General features: G+C 47.1%; 1 protein-coding gene across 1 annotated transcript in view; it reads right to left on the bottom strand.

Moving 5' to 3' along the window:
- LOC144504864 (adenylate cyclase type 8-like) overlaps nt 1-19,035 on the bottom strand; it is a 123,674-nt gene that overhangs the window by 79,017 nt on the left and 25,622 nt on the right. The window contains exons 5-6 of the mRNA XM_078230620.1: nt 13,633-13,760; nt 6,708-6,866 (exon numbers count right to left, since the gene is read on the bottom strand). Of these exons, the coding sequence (XP_078086746.1) occupies nt 6,708-6,866; nt 13,633-13,760 (287 nt within the window). The remainder of the gene's footprint in view (nt 1-6,707; nt 6,867-13,632; nt 13,761-19,035) is intronic.

Here is a 19,035-nt window from a genome sequence, read left to right as displayed (position 1 = left end):
TCGCCCCAGCGTAGCCTCAGCACTCACCAACTACTTCTCCTTGGTTGACAGAAAGTGCTGGCTGGAAAGATGGCTACTCCCAGGTTGTCTATGCCTCCCTCTGCAATGGAGGCATGGCATGACGTTCTGTACCCATGCACAGGGAAGAGACCAGCAAGCAGAGACACCAATCTAGCACTGGAGGTAGTGGGCAGCAGTGGGCAGCACCAATGCATTTCAGAGGAGGATGGGCATCCAGTACTGCGAAAGGATGAATCATCCTCTTCCGTCCTGCCTGAGTAAGTCACTCTTCTCATCACTTTCAACTCGTACACTCACTCATCCATCACATACTCACTCATCCATCACACATCCACAGGGATCTCACTCACTGCCAGCTCAAGAGCCATCACAGCTCGCTCTCTCACACACATCCCCTGTAGGCCAGCTACTCATCACCTTGCTGCTCTCATTCACCATCCACACATGCCAGGCATGTTCCTGGAGGAAATTTAAGGAAAGAGTCCTCCAGCTGGCCAGGTGGGATATCAACCACACCTCTGCCAATGATGAGTGGCCATGGTGTGGAGATGCCGGTGTTGGACTGGGGTGGGCACAGTAAGAAGTCTTACAAAACCAGGTTAGAGTCCAACAGGTTTTTTTGGTAGCACGAGCTTTCGGAGCGCGGCTCCATCATCAGGTGGAGGCTGGAGATCGGGGTGCTCTGGGATGGGAGGGGGGTCAGGGCTAGCCCGGGAATGGTCGTGGGGGCGGCGATCGAGCCATGGGGGGAAAGAGGGGCACCAGTGAGAGGGTCCCGGACTGGCCAGCGATTGAACCGGCCAACAAACTGTGCATGTGCAGAGTTCTGGAACTGTCAGACTCTGGCCTGAATAGGCCCCGCCCCCGAGCTTTTCATGATATTCATGACAGCGCCCTCTGCATTGCAGAGGCAACATCCTGGTAAACCTCCTCTGTACTCTCTCTAAAGCCTCCATGTCCTTCCGGTAGTGTGGCGACCAGAAGGATGATGGTCATTTCTATTCTTTTGTGGTGGTTAAACATTTTCCTACTCGCATTCCTTCCAAACCTCCAGGTAAATACCCGCGGCATTGAATCGGAAATATTTCCTGCGAGTTTCTCTGACCCAAGATAGGTCACGGCATGATGGCACAGTGGGGCGGCTGGGTGGCAGAGTAGTTCGCACTGCTGCCTCACAGCGCCAGGGATCCAGGTTCAATTTCGGCCTCGGGTGACTGTCTGTGTGGAGTCTGCACATTCTCCCCGTGTCTGTGTGTGTTTCCTCCGGGTGCTCTGGTTTCCTCCCACAGTCCAAAGATGTGCGGGTTAGATTGATTGGCCATGCTAAATGGACCCTTGTGTCAGGGAATTAGCAGGGTAAATATGTGGGTTACGGGGATGGGGGCTGGGTGGGATTGTGGTTGGTGCAGGCTCGAAGGGTCGAACAGCCTCTTTCTGCACTGTAGTGATTCTATGATTCTAAGGTTCGGGTCTGAACTCCCTCTGAAAAAACAATCGTAATTTACATCTGTTTTCCTGCAAATTCAGGACTTAGAAACTTTTGGGGAGAATCGCCCCCACAATGTTTTGGTTTTAAATGCTTTCTGTGGTAGTGAATTCCACAGGCTCACCACTCTGTGGGTGAAGAAATTTCTCCTCATCTCAGTCCTAAATAATTTACCCCATATCCTTAGACTGTGACCCCCTGATTCAGGCCTCCTGCCCTCGGAGACATCCTTCCTGCATCAATCCTGTATAGTCCTGTTAGAATTTTATGGGATTCTATGAAATCACCCTCTTGTTCCTATAAACTCCAGCAAATATAATCCTAACCGACTCAATCTCTCCTCATAAGCCAATCTCGTCATCCCAGGAATAAGTCTGATAAACCTTTGCTGCACTCCACCTATCGCAAGAATATTTCCAACAATGGTATCATGGTTATCAGTAGACTTTCAATTCCAGATACTTTTAATTGAATTCAAATTCCACCATCTGCTGTGGTGGGATTTGAACCCGGGTCACCAGAGCATTAGCTGAACTTTTGGATTCGTAGTCCAGCGATAATACCACGAGGCCATTTCCTCCAGATTGAGGAGCTGTCACAGCTTTTAGCCACACCCTCCACTAGTGCAGAGGCACACACCTCAGTGAGACCTCATCTGAGAAAAACCTCAGGGTTACCTGAGTTATAAGGAGAGGCTGGATAGACTGGGACTTTTTTCTCTGGAGTGTAGGAGGCTGAGGGGTGACCTTATAGAGGTCTATAAAATAATGAGGGGCATAGACAAGGTAGGGGAGTCTAAACTAGAGGGCATAGATTTAAGGTGAGAGGGGAGAGATACAAAAGTGTCCAGAGGGGCAATCTTTTCACACAGAGGGTGGTGAGTGTCTGGAACAAGCTGCCAGAGGTAGTAGTAGAGGCGGGTACAATTTTATCTTATTAAAAAGCATTTAGATAGTTACATGGGTACGATGGGTAGAGAGGGATATGGGCCAAATGCGGGCAATTGGGATTAGTTTAGGGATTTTAAAAAAAATAAGGGCGACATGGACAAGTTGGGCCGAAGGGTCTGTTTCCATGCTGTAAATCTCTATGACTCTATGTTACAATCTGGTGAAACCTCATTCTCTCTGAGCCACAGGCAGAGGCCGGGATGTCCCAGGGTGCAGAAACACACTCGATAGTGAGGGACACACTCCATGGTGAGAGATATGGGCTCCATGCTGAGGGATACAGGCTCCATGGTGAGGGATATGGGCTCCATGCTGAGGGATACAGGCTCCATGGTGAGGGATATGGGCTCCATGGTGAGGGACACGGGCTCCATGGTGAGGGATATGGGCTCCATGGTGAGAGATATGGCCTCCATGTGAGGGATATGGGTTACATGGTGAGGGATATGGGCTCCATGATGAGGGATACAGGCTCCATGGTGAGGGATATGGGTTACATGGTGAGGGATACAGGCTCCATGGTGAGGGATATGGGTTACATGGTGAGGGATATGGGCTCCATGGTGAGGGATATGGGCTCCATGGTGAGAGATACGGACTCCATGGTGAGGGCTATGGGCTCCATGGTGAGGAATACAGGCTCCATGGTGAGGGATACAGGCTCCATGGTGAGAGATATGAGCTCCATGGTGAGGGATACAGGCTCCATGGTGAGAGATACGGACTCCATGGTGAGGGCTATGGGCTCCATGGTGAGGAATACAGGCTCCATGGTGAGGGATACAGGCTCCATGGTGAGGATATGGGCTCCATGGTGAGAGATATGAGCTCCACGGTGAGGGATACAGGCTCCATGGTAAGGGAGACGGGCTCTATGGTGAGGGATACAGGCTCCATGGTGAGGGATATGGGCTCCATGATGAGGGGTACAGGCTCCATGGTGAGGGATGGGTATAGAGGGATATGGGCCAATTGCGGGCAATTGGGATTAGCAATTGGGTTTTAAAAAGAAAAGGGCGGCATGGACAAGTTGGGCCGAAGGGCATGTTTTCATGCTGTAAACCTCTATGACTCTATGACTCTATGACTCTATGACCTCAATCGTCCGGGCCCTCCCCCATTTGTGACCTCACTGGGAAAGGTTCTCGCCGCTGAGGAATAGACATGCTCCCTGCTCGGGCTGGCCTCGCCAGTGGAACCAGAGGCCATTGTGGCCCCCCCGAGAAGGCCAAGGGCCAGGGAGGTGCCCCTTGTGCAGCGCCACACTGGCACCTGGGCAATGCCCACTGGGCAGTGCCAGGGTGGGGCTAATGGGAGGGCGGGGCCAGTGGGGGCACGACTAATGGGGTGGGTCAGTGGGAAAGCAATGTGCATCTAATGTGAGAGGGGGGTCAACGGAGGGAGGAGGCCCGCTGCCACTCTACAGCTATTGGCGGGGGGAGGGCAGCAGGTTGGCAATCAATGGGAGCAGGGCAGCAGGTCCACAATTAGAGGGGGAAGGGGATCCACGATCAGTCTGGGCGGTGGTGTGGGGGTCAACGGGGGTTGGAGCAGAGAACAACGAACAAAGAAAATTACAGCACAGGAACAGGCCCTTCGGCCCTTCAAGCCTGCACCGACCATGCTGCCCGGCTGAACTAAAACCCCCTAACCTTCCGGGGACCATATCCCTCTATTCCCATCCTATTCATGTATTTGTCCAGACGCCCCTTAAAACTCATTACCGTATCCGCTTCCACTACTTCCCCCGGCAACGAGTTCCAGGCACCCACTACCCTCTGTGTAAAAAACTTGCCTTGTACATCTCCTTTAAACCTTGCACCTCACACCTTAAACCTGTGCCCCCCAGTAATTGACTCTTCCACCCTGGGAAAAAGCTTCTGACTATCCACTCTGTCCATGCCTCTCATAATCTTGTAGACTTCTATCAGGTCTCCCCTCAACCTCTGTCGTTCCAGTGAGAACAAACCAGGTTTCTCCATCCTCTCCTCATAGCTAATGCCCTCCATACCAGGCAACATCCTGGTAAATCTTTTCTGTACCCTCTCCAAAGCCTCCACATCCTTCTGGTAATGTTGTATCTCCAGCTGCGGGCTCCTGTGATTGTAGGGGGCGATCTGCTTCTGGCAGCCTGCACCAGCAGGGGCCTGGCACCTCTGTTTTCTGTCAGACCTCTGCTACTGCTATGTGCAGCATCAGAGTCCTGGACATGCGCACTCCCTCCCTCTGCAGGGTTTCGGGCATGTTCAGCCCCGCCCACAGGCTTCTGCAGCGAGCAACAGGCTCACTCAGAAATTTGCAGCCACGGTGCGTATGGGGGTGGGCCTGAAAACACATAGAAAAAAAAACTAAAATCGCCCTTAAAGAATCTGGTGAACTGGTGCAGCAACAATAATCTCTCCCTCAATGTCAGGAAAATGAAGGAAATAGTCAGCAACATCAGGAAGCGTATTGGAGAACATGCCCCTGTCAACATCAATGGGGTGAAGTGGAAATGGTCGAAAGCTACAATTCTTTAGGTGTCCAGATCACCAACAACCTGTCCTGGTCCCCCCATGCCGACACTATGGTTAAGAAAGCCCCACCAATGCGTCTACTTTCTCAGAAGGCTAAGGAAATTTGGCATGTCAGCTACGACTCTCACCAACTTTTACAGGTGTACCATAGAAAGCATTCTTTCTGGTTGTATCACAGCTTGGTATGGGGCTCCCGCTCTGCCCAAGACCGCAAGAAACTACAAAAGGTCATGAACGAAGCCCAGTCCATCACTCAAACCAGCCTCCCATCCATTGACTCTGTCTACACTTCCCGCTGCCTCGGCAAAGCAGCCAGCATAATTAAGGACCCCACGCACCCCGGACATTCTCTCTTCCACCTTCTTCCAGCATTTTCTGTTTTTGTTTCAGATTCCAGCAGCCGCAGTATTTTGCCTTTTTCTGTTTCCTCTCCCTCTTTCTTCCCCTGTGTATAACTAATCCAATCTCTGTCTCAGTCTCTCACTGAACCTCTGACAGTGCCAAGCTGAACTGGGTTACTCCCTGTCTCCCACTGCATTCTCTTTCTCTGCCTGGGGCAGTCGAAGGGTCGACTGTTATGCTCTAACCCTCACTCATGCTTTCTGTGCAGTTGTTACTCTCCATCCCGCTTTCTCTTTGTCACTCAAAGTTTCTCTGCTCATCAGTAAGATCCTCTTCTCATTGAACCTTCCGACACTCTGGTCAGGATTGTATGGCCCTTCCCATTGGTGGGATTTTCTGGTCCCACTGAAGTTAACGAATGTTTGCCATGAGGAAACCCGAGAAGCAGCGATGGAAAGTCCGAGCCTCTTCTCTTGACTGTCTGCTTTTCTTTAGTCAGGCTGCCTTTCACACTCCCCCTACACCTCCCTCTGTCACTCTCTCCTTCACTTTATTAATTGCTTTACAATTCAATCATGCTTCACTGGTTAGCACTCTCATTCAGAAGGCAATAGGTGCAAGTCCCACTCCACAGACACCCAAACAAGAAGGATTGGGTCATTCAGCCCATTTGAAAACAACATTGATGCTTTCTGAGGGAGTGCTTCACTGTGGTAGCTGAGACATTAAATTGAGGTCTAGTCTGGCTGAGTGGCATCTCTGGGGAATGTAAATGTTTTCATGGCATTACCTGAAGTGCAGTCACGTTATTGGGAACGATGATTGGGTTTTTAATCACATGTTGCAGGAAAACTGGCTGTTGCTTTTCCCACACTGACTGCCCTTCCAAAGTACCTCCTGAGTGGCAAAGCACCTTGGGATGAGCTCACTCAGGTATAGAAGGACTGACATTATACAAATCTTTCTTTCTTTTTACACTTATTCTGTTCCTTGATCACACATTGCGAGTCAGTCACACTCTCTGTGCCTTGATTTATTCTCTATAACTCTTTTAAAAGTTTACTTATTAGCGTCACAAGTAGGCTGACATTAACACTGCAATGAAGTTACTGTGAAAATCCCCTAGTCGCCACACTCCGGCGCCTGTTCGGGTGCACTGAGGGAGAATTTAGCACGGCCAATGCACCTAACCAGCACGTCTTTCACACTGTGGGAGGAAATCGGAGCACCCGGAGGAAACCCACGCAGACATGGGGAGAACGTGCAGACTCCACACAGACAGTGACCAACCAGGAACCGAACCCGGGTCTCTGGCGCTGTGAAGCAGCAGTGCTAACCACTGTGCCACCATGCCACCCTTTCTCTATCCCACCACCTCTGGTACACTCTTACCCAGGTTCACCAGTAGATTCGAGCTTGTCAGCAATGTTGACGTCCAATGACCACACGTCAAACTGCCACTTCCGCAGGCCCAGTACTCCACACAGGACAAAGCCAGAGTGGATTCCGATCCGCATATCGATTGCTGACTGATAGTTCGACCGGATCTTCCTAAATGACAGAGAAATGTAGTTTGGGAGAATGGTTATTCAATGGAAAAGTTGAGAGTGGAGATCAGTAGGTACCAGAGTGTGAGGCGTTGACTGTATAAAGAAGGCTAAACAGATGCCACATTTTGGAGATGATTCTTTGATTACCACAGGAGGCGAGGGATAATCAGCAGGAGACCCAGGAATTTAGATAATGATTTAAATGGAACTGTCTGGCACCTACCCAAATGTCAATTACATTCTCACCCCTGCACCAATTCAGGTGCAACAGCACTGTGGGTGTACCTATACATGATGTGGAGATGCCGGCGTTGGACTGGGGTAAACACAGTAAGAAGTCTCACAACACCAGGTTAAAGTCCAACAGGTTTATTTGGTAGCAAAAGCCACACAAGCTTTCGGAGCCTTATTGCAGAGTTTCACTGGCTGTCCTGTCTGGAGACAATACACATCTCCTTAACCTGTCTTGATGCTCTCTCCACTCACATTGTTTGTACCTTTAAGACTTGATTAATTGTAAGTATTTGCATTCCAACCATTATTCTGTAAATTGAGTTTGTGTCTTTATATGCCCTGTTTGTGAACAGAATTCCCACTCACCTGAAGAAGGAGCTTAAGGCTCCGAAAGCTAGTGGCTTTTGCTACCAAATAAACCTGTTGGACTTTAACCTGGTGTTGTTAAACTTCATACGGTGTACCTATACCACATGGACTGCAGTGGTTCAAGAATACAGCTCACCATCACCTTCTCAAAGGCAATTAGGAATGGGTCATAAACATTGACCTCACCAGTGATGCCTATATACCATGAACGAATAAAATTTAAATTAATCCAATTTCCAGGAATCCATAACTCCAGTCTTCTGTTAACAATAGTCTTAACAAAGAACAAAGAAAATTACAGCACAGGAACAGGCCCATCGGCCCTCCAAGCCTGCACCGACCATGCTGCCCGACTGAACTAAAACCCCCTACCCTTCCGGGGACCATATCCCTCTATTCCCATCCTATGGACTTCAACCCGGATAAGTGTGTAGTGATCCATTTTGGCAGATCCAATGGGATGGAGCAGCAGTATAAAATGAAGGGTACCATTCTTAGCAGTGTAGAGGATCAGAAGGACCTTGGGGTCCGGGTCCATAGGACTCTTAAATCGGCCTCGCAGGTGGAGGATGCGGTCAAGAAGGCGTATGGCGTACTAGCCTTCATTAATCGAGGGATTGAGTTTAGGAGTCGGGAGATAATGCTGCAGCTTTATAGGACCCTGGTTAGACCCCACTTGGAGTACTGCGCGCAGTTCTGGTCACCTCATTACAGGAAAGATGTTGAAGCCATTGAAAGGGTGCAGAGGAGATTTACAAGGATGTTGCCTGGATTGGGGGGCATGCCTTATGAGGATAGGTTGAGGGAGCTTGGTCTCTTCTCCCTGGAGAGACGAAGGATGAGAGGTGACCTGATAGAGGTTTACAAGATGTTGAGGGGTCTGGATAGGGTGGACTCTCAGAGGCTATTTCCAAGGGCTGAAATGGTTGCTACGAGAGGACACAGGTTTAAGGTGCTGGGGGGTAGGTACAGGGGGGATGTCAGGGGTAAGTTTTTCACTCAGAGGGTGGTGGGTGAGTGGAATCGGCTGACGTCGGTGGTGGTGGAGGCAAACTCGTTGGGGTCTTTTAAGAGACTTCTGGATGAGTACATGGGATTTAATGGGATTGAGGGCTATAGATAGGCCTAGAGGTGGGGATGTGATCGGCGCAACTTGTGGGCCGAAGGGCCTGTTTGTGCTGTGGCTTTCTATGTTCTATGTTCTATGTTCTATTCATGTATTTGTCAAGACGCCCCTTAAAGGTCACTATCGTATCTGCTTCCAGTCCCTCCCCCAGCAGCGAGTTCCAGGCACCCACCACCCTCTGTGTAAAAAACTTGCCTCGTACATCTCCTTTAAACCTTGCCCTTCGCACCTTAAATCTATGCCCCCCCAGTAATTGACTCTTCCGCCCTGGGAAAAAGCTTCTGACTATCCCTTCTGTCCATGCCCCTCATAATCTTGTGGACTTCTATCAGGTCGCCCCTCAACCTCCGCCATTCCAGTGAGAACAAACCAAGTTTCTCCAACCTCTCCTCATTCATCTTTGTTTTGTGAGAAAATATAAACCCAGCCCCACAGCTGGTAATTGGAGGAGGAATCCGGGTGTGAACATTTGGCAGAATGCATCACTGGAAACACTCTCATTTGTGATCCACCACTGAAGGTCAGATCAAACTCTCGCTCAAATGGTCTACCTAACTGGGGAGACATCCAAAGGGAAGATGGTTACTTCACCCTTATTCTATTCCTATTGGTTCACTACTGTCCCTAGCCAAGCTCTTCCAGTACAGTTACAACACTGGCATCTACCCAACAAAGCGGGAAATTGCCCAGGTATGTCCTGCACACAGAAAAATGACAAATCCAACCCGGCCAATTACCACCCAGTCTACTCTCGATCATCAGTAAAGTGATGGAAGGGGTCATCGACAGCGCTATCAAGCAGCACCTGCTCAGCAATAACCTGCTCAGTGACGCCCAGTTTGGTTTTCGCCAGGGTCACTCAGCTCCTGACCTCATTACAGCCTTGGTTCAAACATGGATAAAAGAGCTGAACTCCAGAGTAATTCACCTCCTGGCCACCCAAAGTCTGCCCACAAAGCACAAGTTAGGAATGTGATGGAATACTCTCCACTTGCCTGGATGAGTGAAGCTCCGTCAACACTCAAGGAGCTCAACACCATCCAGGGCGAAGCAGCCCCGCTTGATTGGCACCCCATCCACCGCCTTAAACATTCACTTCCTTCACCACCAACACAGCAGCAGCTGAGTTTCAGATTGGTCAAAGTTTTCAGAGGGTGGAAAGTTGGCAGCTAGTTAGGAGAGCAGTGGAATAGTCAAATCTGGAGCTAATTCAAAGAACAAAGAAAAGTACAGCACAGGAACAGGCCCTTCGGCCCTCTAAGCCTGTGCTGATCATGATGTCCTAACTAAACAGGCGGCACGGTAGCACAGTGGTTAGCACTGCTGCTTCACAGCTCCAGGGTCCCAGGTTCGATTCCCGGCTTGGGTCACTGTCTGTGTGGAGTTTGCACATTCTCCTCGTGTCTGCGTGGGTTTTCTCCGGGTGCTCCGGTTTCCTCCCACAGGCCAAAGATGTGCAGGTTAGGTTGATTGGCCAGGTTAAAAATTGCCCCTTAGTGTCCTGGGATGCGTAGGTTAAAGGGATTAGCGGGTAAAATATGTGGGGGTAGGGCCTGGGTGGGATTGTGGTTGGTGCTGACTCGATGGGCCGAATGGCCTCCTTCTGCACTGTAGGGTTTCTATGATTTCTATGATAAACTAAAAAAAAAACCTTCTGCCCTTACTCGGTCCGTATCCCTCTATTCCTTCCCTATTCATGGACCCATCCAGATGCCTCTTAAATGTTGCTAATGTTCCTGCTTCCACCACCTCCTCTGGCAGCGCGTTCCAGGCACCCACCACTCTCTGCGTGAAAAACTTCCCCCGCACATCTCCCTTAAACTTTCCCCCTCTCACCTTGAACCTGTGCCCCCTTGTAATTGACACTTCCACCCTGGGGAAAAAGCCTCTGACTATCCACCCTGTCTGTGCCTCTCATAATTTTGTAGACCTCTATCAGGTCTCCCCTCAGCCTCTGTCTTTCCAGTGAAAACAATCCCAGTTTATCCAACCTCTCCTCATAGCCAACACCCTCGAGACCAAGCAACATCCTGATGAACCTTCTTTGTACTCTCTCCAAAGCTTCCACGTCCTTCTGGCAGTGTGGTGACCAGAACTGCACACAATACTCCAAATGCAGCCTAACCAAGTTTTTATATAGCTGCAACATGATTTCCCAACTCCTGTACTCGGCTGATGAAGGCAAGCAGGCCACAGGCCTCCTTAATCACCTTGGCCACCTGTGTTGCCACTTTTAGGGAACTGATACCTGCACGCCCAGATCCCTCTGAACTTTGATGAGAATTTCAGAAGCAGATATAAAGTTACCACTGAATCTGTTTCTCCCACCCTTGCAGGCAGTAAATTCCAGAACAGAACAAATGATTGTGTATAAGATTCTCCTCAGCGCCTGAATAAGTGATGCAATTGATAAAGGACGTATGAAATTTTCCATATTGTTCGGTAGATCTCAGTGTCACGGCTCAGTGGAACGGTTCAGCTTTTGTACATAAGTGTTCAACATTGTAGACAGGATGGTGACAGGATGCTTTGTCTTGGACCACTCTACTAAAGTCGTGATGTCATGCAAACTGAACTGATGTGGTTTGATTCTTGGATCAATCCTGGTGGTAACTGGAGAGGATTTGGACCATTGACTCAGCGCTTTCAGATGAAGACACTTCCAAATAGCTCTGTCTTGTGAACCAGACTCACTTGCTGCCTCCTTCAAGGATGGAAATGAAGCTTCCTCCTCCTGTTAGTTGTTTTAATGTCCACTAACAATAGTAGGAGGTGGTCCGACAGGGTTTTAAAAGACTGCTTAGTCAGAGGATCATTTAATCCATTTATGGAGTGAGGCTGATCAACTTGTCCATGTGATAGAGAGATGATCAGCTTTGCAGACTTGCTTGTCCACCTTTGCAGGCCTTGGGCAACTCCTTTTCACCGACTTCCTGATCTCCACTTCTGTTCAGTGGCCTTCCCTGCATTGCATTAATACTTGGGAGTGCCTGCAAGTTTGCATCACTAAAGCTATGGTATGGTCATTTTGATCTCCTGCAAGTTACCTGGGGATGGTATTGGACTTCACTGCCAAAACTGGACTATCGTTCTAGACTTAAAAATTAAGCACAATGTCCCTCAGTCACGAATCTGTGTCCCTGCAGAAAACCACTCTCACTTTAACTTAAATTCTTCAGCTACAGCTGGCTAGTCCAAGGCCTGATCATGGGCCACAACACAGTAAGAGTTTTAACAACACCAGGTTAAAGTCCAACAGGTTTATTTGGTAGCAAACACCATTAGCTTTCGGAGCGCTGTTCCTTCAGAACAAAGCTAATGGTATTTGCTACCAAATAAACCTGTTGGACTTTAACCTGGTGTTGTTAAAACTCTTAGTGTGTTCACCCCAGTCCAACGTCGGCATCTCCACATCATGGGCCACAATCCAACCCCTGAAGCCTCTCTGCAAGGCTCGCGGACTCACTGTTCAAATTCAGTTAAGTGGAATGAAAGATCTGCAAGGACTTGGTCTTCCAATCACAGGCCATTTCTCTCCGAGCATCAGCAGCAAGCCTATCACGGAAACTTTGAGAGACAATCAGTCTCTGATGGACAGCAGCAAGCAGTGTGAGTGATGTTGGGTAGAATCTATGGTTCGATGTTCAATTGTCTCATTTTCACTCTGAACTCTAGTGTTGAATACAAGCAGGCCACAGGCCTCCTTAATCACCTTGGCCACCTGTGTTGCCACTTTTAGGGAACTGATACCTGCACGCCCAGATCCCTCTGTTACATTCATATGTAACACTCACTTGGGATTCAAAATGTGTATTGAAGGCATTAAAAATCTTTGTTATCATTTCCTTTGCTCATCAGTTAGATTTAGAGCAGTTTATACTTTGTAGCAGTCCCTCCACAGCCATGTTAACAGCGTGGCTATGCGTATCAGTTCAGGCTTACTAATTGGTCTGTTACAATCGCATAGTTTTGCAACTGAATGTGGGAAAACTGTCAATTTTGGAATGTATCACCATGTAATATTACTGGAGTCAGGATGAGAAAGTGTACTGCAGCTATTTTCTTGCTCACTCAGTGTTTGCTTGCAGCCGTAGTCTGTTTCTATTAATCTTTTTCAGCACTTTTCTTTTTGCAGATTTGAATCTTTTGGTGTTCCTGGGTTCTCAGTGACTTCTCTGCCACTCTGCTACAATCCCAGCCGATGTTTCTATTGGATGGCTGGATATGTCAGATCCCAGGATGGAATCCAATTTGTGTTACGCTCCCAGTTCATGTTATAACTGGACAGGAAGGACCCAGAATGAAACCAAAGCTCAAATATCATAACTTTTACTTTCTTTAAGAAACAATGGAGGAACAGAGTCAGCTAATTAGTTTTAACAACAAGAAAGAAATGAAGAAACATAAAAAGTTGGATTATGCTACAATACTTCTTTACCCCTTAGCTTAACAAATACATATAAATTTTGAGATTAACACAGATTACAACGTGCATCGTAAACTACAATGGTCTCAGTAATACAAAGTCCCTTTAAGTACACAGATTGACTGCGGTCAAATACACACTCTGCTCTGAACCCAAGTGAATGTCTGTGGATTTCTCCTCAGAATCCCCAGATGATTGTCATGTGAGAGTTTCCAAACTCTACTCCCTTTAAAATCTTCTTTCACGACAATGCTTTTCAGGTCTGGATAAGCAAGAAGAGAAAGGCTTTTTGTAAGTTCAAAGGGAGCAATTTAGTTGCGGCCCTGCAGAAAAACATAAAAAAATTCAACCCATAGAGGCACCATCTGTGTACATCATTGGGTGTAAAGTCCTTTGGGATCTCCTCAGAGCTACAACAAATAGACTGATCTTTTCCTTTACTGTCCTTGTATTCCTAATTCATAGCTTATCCAGTGTAAAAAAAATCTTCTTTAAGCTTCAAAAGGCACAGGGTAAGATCAATTCTTGGAATACTAAAGGATGAGTTTCTGGTGACTGTACCAAGTCAGACACTGGGTACAAACACCTGAATAAAATGGTCTGTTCTCTTACCGAATTGCACGGATCATCCCTAGGCCAAGTTCCACACAACAATGCGCATGATCATCACGCGGTTCCGGAACTCCTGAAACAGCATAGTAACAGTCACCCAGAATTTTGATTCGCAGACAGTTGTGTTCCTGTTGAGCAGAAGCAGATTGTTCAAATCAATCTCTTTTATGATGAATTTGTACCTTTTTTCTTGGGAGCTGGTGAACCTTTTTCCTTTATTGATTCAAATAATTGGGGAGTGACTAGCGATTAGGAAAAGAGTCCTTCAGCCCATAGATTAGTGTCCAAGGGATGATCTGGTCCACCCAGTGTGGCAGAGAAAATGGGGAGGGAAACACGTGCCCTCCTCCTGGGTGGGTTTTCCTCCGCAATGGCTTCCTGGACATTCCCAATGCTAATTGTTCTACCACTGGAAGCCATGTTTTCAGTTGCCTAGACCCCAAACCCAGGAATCCCTCTCTGCCTCTCCACTTCACAATTTTCCTTTAAGACCTACCTCCTTGATCTAATATCCCTTTAAATTTGGAGGGATCATTTACTGGAGGAAGCACCAAATGAGGTTGTCTGGGTTGAGCTCAGAAATAAAAAGGGGCAATCGCACTGCTCGGACTGTACTACAGACCCCCAAATAGTGGAAAGAAGAGCAAATATGCCGAGAGATTTGTGAGTGTAAAACAATGGGTCTGTAATCATTGGGGAATTCAAACACTCTGATATCGATTGGGAAACAAACAGTGTGAAAGGCACAGAGGGCACAACATTCCTGAACACCTTTCACAAGAACCTTTCCAGCCAACATGTCACAAGCTGAGTGAGAGGGGGGTTCAATTCTAGATTTAGTTTTAGGGAATGAAGCTGGACAAGTGGATGAATGAGCAATGGGCGACTATTTCAGAGATAACCACCAGAATAGCGTTTGATTCAGCATCATTATGGAACAGGACAAAGATAGAACACAGTAAACATTCTAAACTGGAGCCAGACACATTTGTCAAAGCTAAGATGAGCTGGCGAGAGTGGACTGGACACGGTTATTAGAAGAAAAACGGTGTCAAAGCAGGAGGAGGCATTCCAAGGAGGAATTCTACAGGCACAGTGCAAACATGTCCCCACAAAGAAAACGGGAGGGATTGCCAAATCCAGAGCCCCCAGTTATCCAGAAGCACGCAGCATACGTCTGAGGATCGTGGGATTATATTCATTGGAGTTTAGGAGGTTGAGGGGAGATCTAATAGAAACTTACAAGATAATGAACGGCTTAGATAGGATGGACGTAGGGAAGTTGTTTCCATTAGCAGGGGAGACTAGGACGCGGGGGCACAGCCTTAGAATAAAAGGGAGTCACTTTAGAACAGAGATGAGGAGAAATTTCTTCAGCCAGAGAGTGGTAGGTCTGTGGAATTCATTGCCACAGAGGGCTGTGGAGGCCGAGACGTTGAGCGTCTTCAAGACAGAAATTGATAAATTCTTGATTTCTCGAGGAATTAAGGGCTATGGGGAGAGAGCGGGTAAATGGAGTTGAAATCAACCATGATTGAATGGTGGAGTGGACTCGATGGGCCGAATGGCCTTACTTCCGCTCCTATGTCTTATGGTCTTATACAGTTCACATAAGTTTTTGTGTTTTAAAATATAACTTTTGGTTTTAGGGTGGCATGGTGTTGCAGTGGTTAGCACTGCTGCCTCACAGTGCCAGGGACCCGGGTTCAATTCCAGCCTCAGGTGACTGACTGTGTGCAGTCTGCACGTTCTCCCCGTGTCTGCGTGGGTTTCCTCCGGGTGTTCGGTTTCTTCCCACAGTCCAAAGATGTGCGGGTTAGGTGGATTGGCCATTTAAATTGCAGGATTAATATGTGGGCTTAAGGGGATAGGCCCTGGGTGGGATTGTTGTTGGTGCAAACTCGATGGGCTGAATGGACTCTTTCTGCACTGTAGGGGACTCTATGATTCTATTCTATGAAATAATAGTTGGGAATGGGGGCATCCGCTTTGAAAACTGATCAGTAACCCTTAGAGATTTTTTAAATTGATGTTGGTGTCACTGGCAAGGCCAGAATCTGATGCACATCCCTAATTGCCCCTCAGTGGCTTGCTGCACCATTTTAAAAGTTACCCTCGTGGCTGTGGGTCTGGAGTCACATGTAGTCCAGGCCAGTAGGCATTGGAAGATTTCCTTTCCCAAAAGGGCACTGGTGAACCAGATGAGCTTCTACAACAATGGAAAATGGTCACAATTACTGAGACCAGCTTCTTCAGATTAATTCATTGATTTACGTTCCACCTGGGGGTGTGGTGAGATTTGAACCATGCCCCCAATGCAGTAATCTGGACACCTGCATCACTTGTTCAGTGACATTACTATTGTGCCACCATCTCCCCGTCTATTACATGTCAAAGGTTGGGGTCATGTTTCAGGGAGTAACAGTTAGAAAGATTATGAACAGCAGAGTGGCTTCATTATCTAAAGAACTGGAGACGTGACCTCTGCAATTGCTGCAGTAAGGGCAGTCCAAAGAGATGTCTTGATTTTGGAAGTTAGAGCTCAACTATAAATTGAGAAGGTAAATCAATTATTTTTTTCAGATCAAAGAAGGAATTTTAAATGAAGGATATTTGGCCTATAGGTCTGTTTGAGGGCATCCCAGAGCATGTCATGCTGTCATGGTGATGAGTGGAGCTTAGAGAAAACTCTGGTTCCAAATAATCTGGATGTTTTCTGAGAATTTTAGTTGCAGCTTTGATTTTGGTTGTCGTGTAGGTCGTCAAAGCAAATGATAAAACTCCTGCATTATAAGGAACAAACTTCATCACTCATAGCATGGAGTGTGGCTTAATTTTAGTGTGGATTTCCTGAGAAAACAGAAGATTTATTCTATCTTGCAGCTGGTGGAAAAATCAAGGATGGAAAAGCCTCATTGCAGAACCTTGTGGCAAAGAAAGCAACCAGCAGAATTAGCTGGAAAATACTGAGAAGGCAACCAGAACATGGAACTGAGGCTTCCACAGTCCAGAAGTTTTAAACAAAGAGCCTTACCTCAGAGAATAGCTGAGGAAATAAATAACTTTAAAGTTTTTTTAAAAAGTTTATTTATTAGTCACAATAAGGCTTACATTAACACTGCAATGAAGTCACTGTGAAATTCTCCTAGTCGCCACACTCCGGCGCCTGTTCGGGTCAATGCACCGAACCAGCACCTCTTTTGGACTGTGGGAGGAAACTGGAGCACCCGGAGGAAACCCACACAGACATGGGGAGAATGTGCAGACTCCACACAGACAGTGACCCAAGCCAGGAATTGAACCCGGGTTCCTGGCGCTGTGAAGCAGCAGTGCTAACCACTGTGTCACCATACACCCAAACGTTTAGGGTATTGTAACATTTAAAAATTCTTTGGAAAGTAATAAGTAAATTGAAGGGCATAGCATTTGTATGGATATAAGCTAATTTTTTAACCTGATTACATTTAGTCATAGAGTCGTAGAGATTTACAGCATGGAAACAGGCCCTTCGGCCCAACCCGTCCATGCCGCCCTTTTTTTTTTAAACCCCCAGGCTAATCCCAATTGCCCACATTTGGCCCACATCCCTCTATACCCATCGTACCCATGTAACTATCTAAATGCTTTTTAAAAGACAAAATTGTACCCGCCTCTAATACTACCTCTGGCAGCTTGTTCCAGACACTCACCACCCTCTGTGTGAAAACATTGCCCCTCTGGACACTTTTGTAACTCTCCCCTCTCACCTTAAAATATTTGCTTTGTTTAATTTGTTCTATGTGGTTAAAACACAAGGTTTTCTAGTGTAGCTCAATTGATAAGTAACTGGCTGTTCAGATTTCTCTTTAAAGATTTATGCTCCTTAATTGGATTGGATCCTCTGACAATCCCCGGCACTATCAGCAACTCCACAAATCTTCCTGTCATCCGCAAACTTACTAATCAGACCCCCCACATTTTCCTCCAGATCATTTATATATACTATAAACAACAGAGGTCCCAGCACTGATCCCTGTGGAACACCACTAGCTACAGATCACCATTCTGAAAAACACCCTTCCACCGCTACTCTCTGTCTTCTATAACCAAGCTAGTTCGGTATCCATCCAGCCAGCCCACCCTGAATCCCATGTGATTTCAGCTTTTGTACCAGTCTGCCATGTGGGACCTCGTCAAACGCCTTACTAAAGTCCATATAAATGACATCCACAGCTCTTCCCTCATCAATTATCTTTGTCACATCTTCAAAAAACTCAATCAAGTTGATGAGACATGACATTCCCCGTACAAAACCGTGCTGCCTGTCACTAACTAGTCCATTTCTTCCAAATGTGCATGTGTCCCTCAATATTTTCTCCAAAAGTTTCTCCACCACTGACATCAGGCTCACCAGCTTATCACTTCTTGGATTATCCCTGCTTCCTTTCTTAAACAAGGGAACAAGATTGGCTATTCCCCAGTCCTCTGGAACCTCGCCTGTGGTCAAAGAGGATGTGAAGATATCTGTTGAGGCCCCAGCTATTTCTCCCCTTGCCTCCCGCAGTGACCTGGGATCGATCCCATCCGGCCCCGGGGACTTGTCTACCTTAATGCAATTTAGGATGCTCAACACTTCTTCCTTCGATATATTGACATTCTCTGGAGCGTCTATCTTATTGCGAAAAGTTTGCACATTCAGCTCAAGGATTTTTTTTTAACCGTTTTCCTTGCATAGATCTTAGTAACATAGGAACAGGAGCAGGCCATTCAGCCCATTGAGACTGCTCTCCCATTTCATACAAACATGACTGATTGGACACTTCAATGCCTTTTCCACCCGCTATCCCCACAACTCTTTACGGTATATATACAGTGAATCAGATATCTATCAATCTCTGCCTTAAACATGCTCAATGACTGAGCTTCCTTTGGGACAGAGAATTCCAAAGATTCACAACCCTCTGTGGAAAGAAATTTCTTCTTATCTCAGTCCTAATGGCTTCCCCCTTATTTTGAAATTGTGAGCCCTGGTTCCAGGGAAACACCTTACCCACATCTATTCTGTCTATTCCTTTAAGTATTTTGTAAGTTTCACAGAGATCACTTCTCATTCTTTGAAACTCAGGAGAATACGGGCCCAGTTTGCCCAATCTCTCTTCATTAGGCAGCCCTGCCATTCCTGGAACAAGTCTGGTGAACCTTCATTGCACTCCTCTAGGGCAATAATATTCTTCCTGAGGTAAGGGGACCAAAACTACACACAGTGCTACAGGTGCTTCTCACAAAGTTTCAATACAATTAATTGAAGCAAGACTTCACTACGCCCGTGTCCAAACCCTCCTGCAATAAAGGCTAACGTTCCATTAGCCATCCTATGAGCTTGCTGCATGTTAGCCTTCAGTGATTTATAGACAAGGACACCCG

The sequence above is a fragment of the Mustelus asterias genome, chromosome 15 (assembly GCF_964213995.1).
Source record: "Mustelus asterias chromosome 15, sMusAst1.hap1.1, whole genome shotgun sequence".
Classification (NCBI taxonomy): domain Eukaryota; kingdom Metazoa; phylum Chordata; class Chondrichthyes; order Carcharhiniformes; family Triakidae; genus Mustelus; species Mustelus asterias.
The sequence above is the reverse complement of the archived record's forward strand: the minus strand, read 5'-3'. Positions and strand labels throughout refer to the sequence as shown.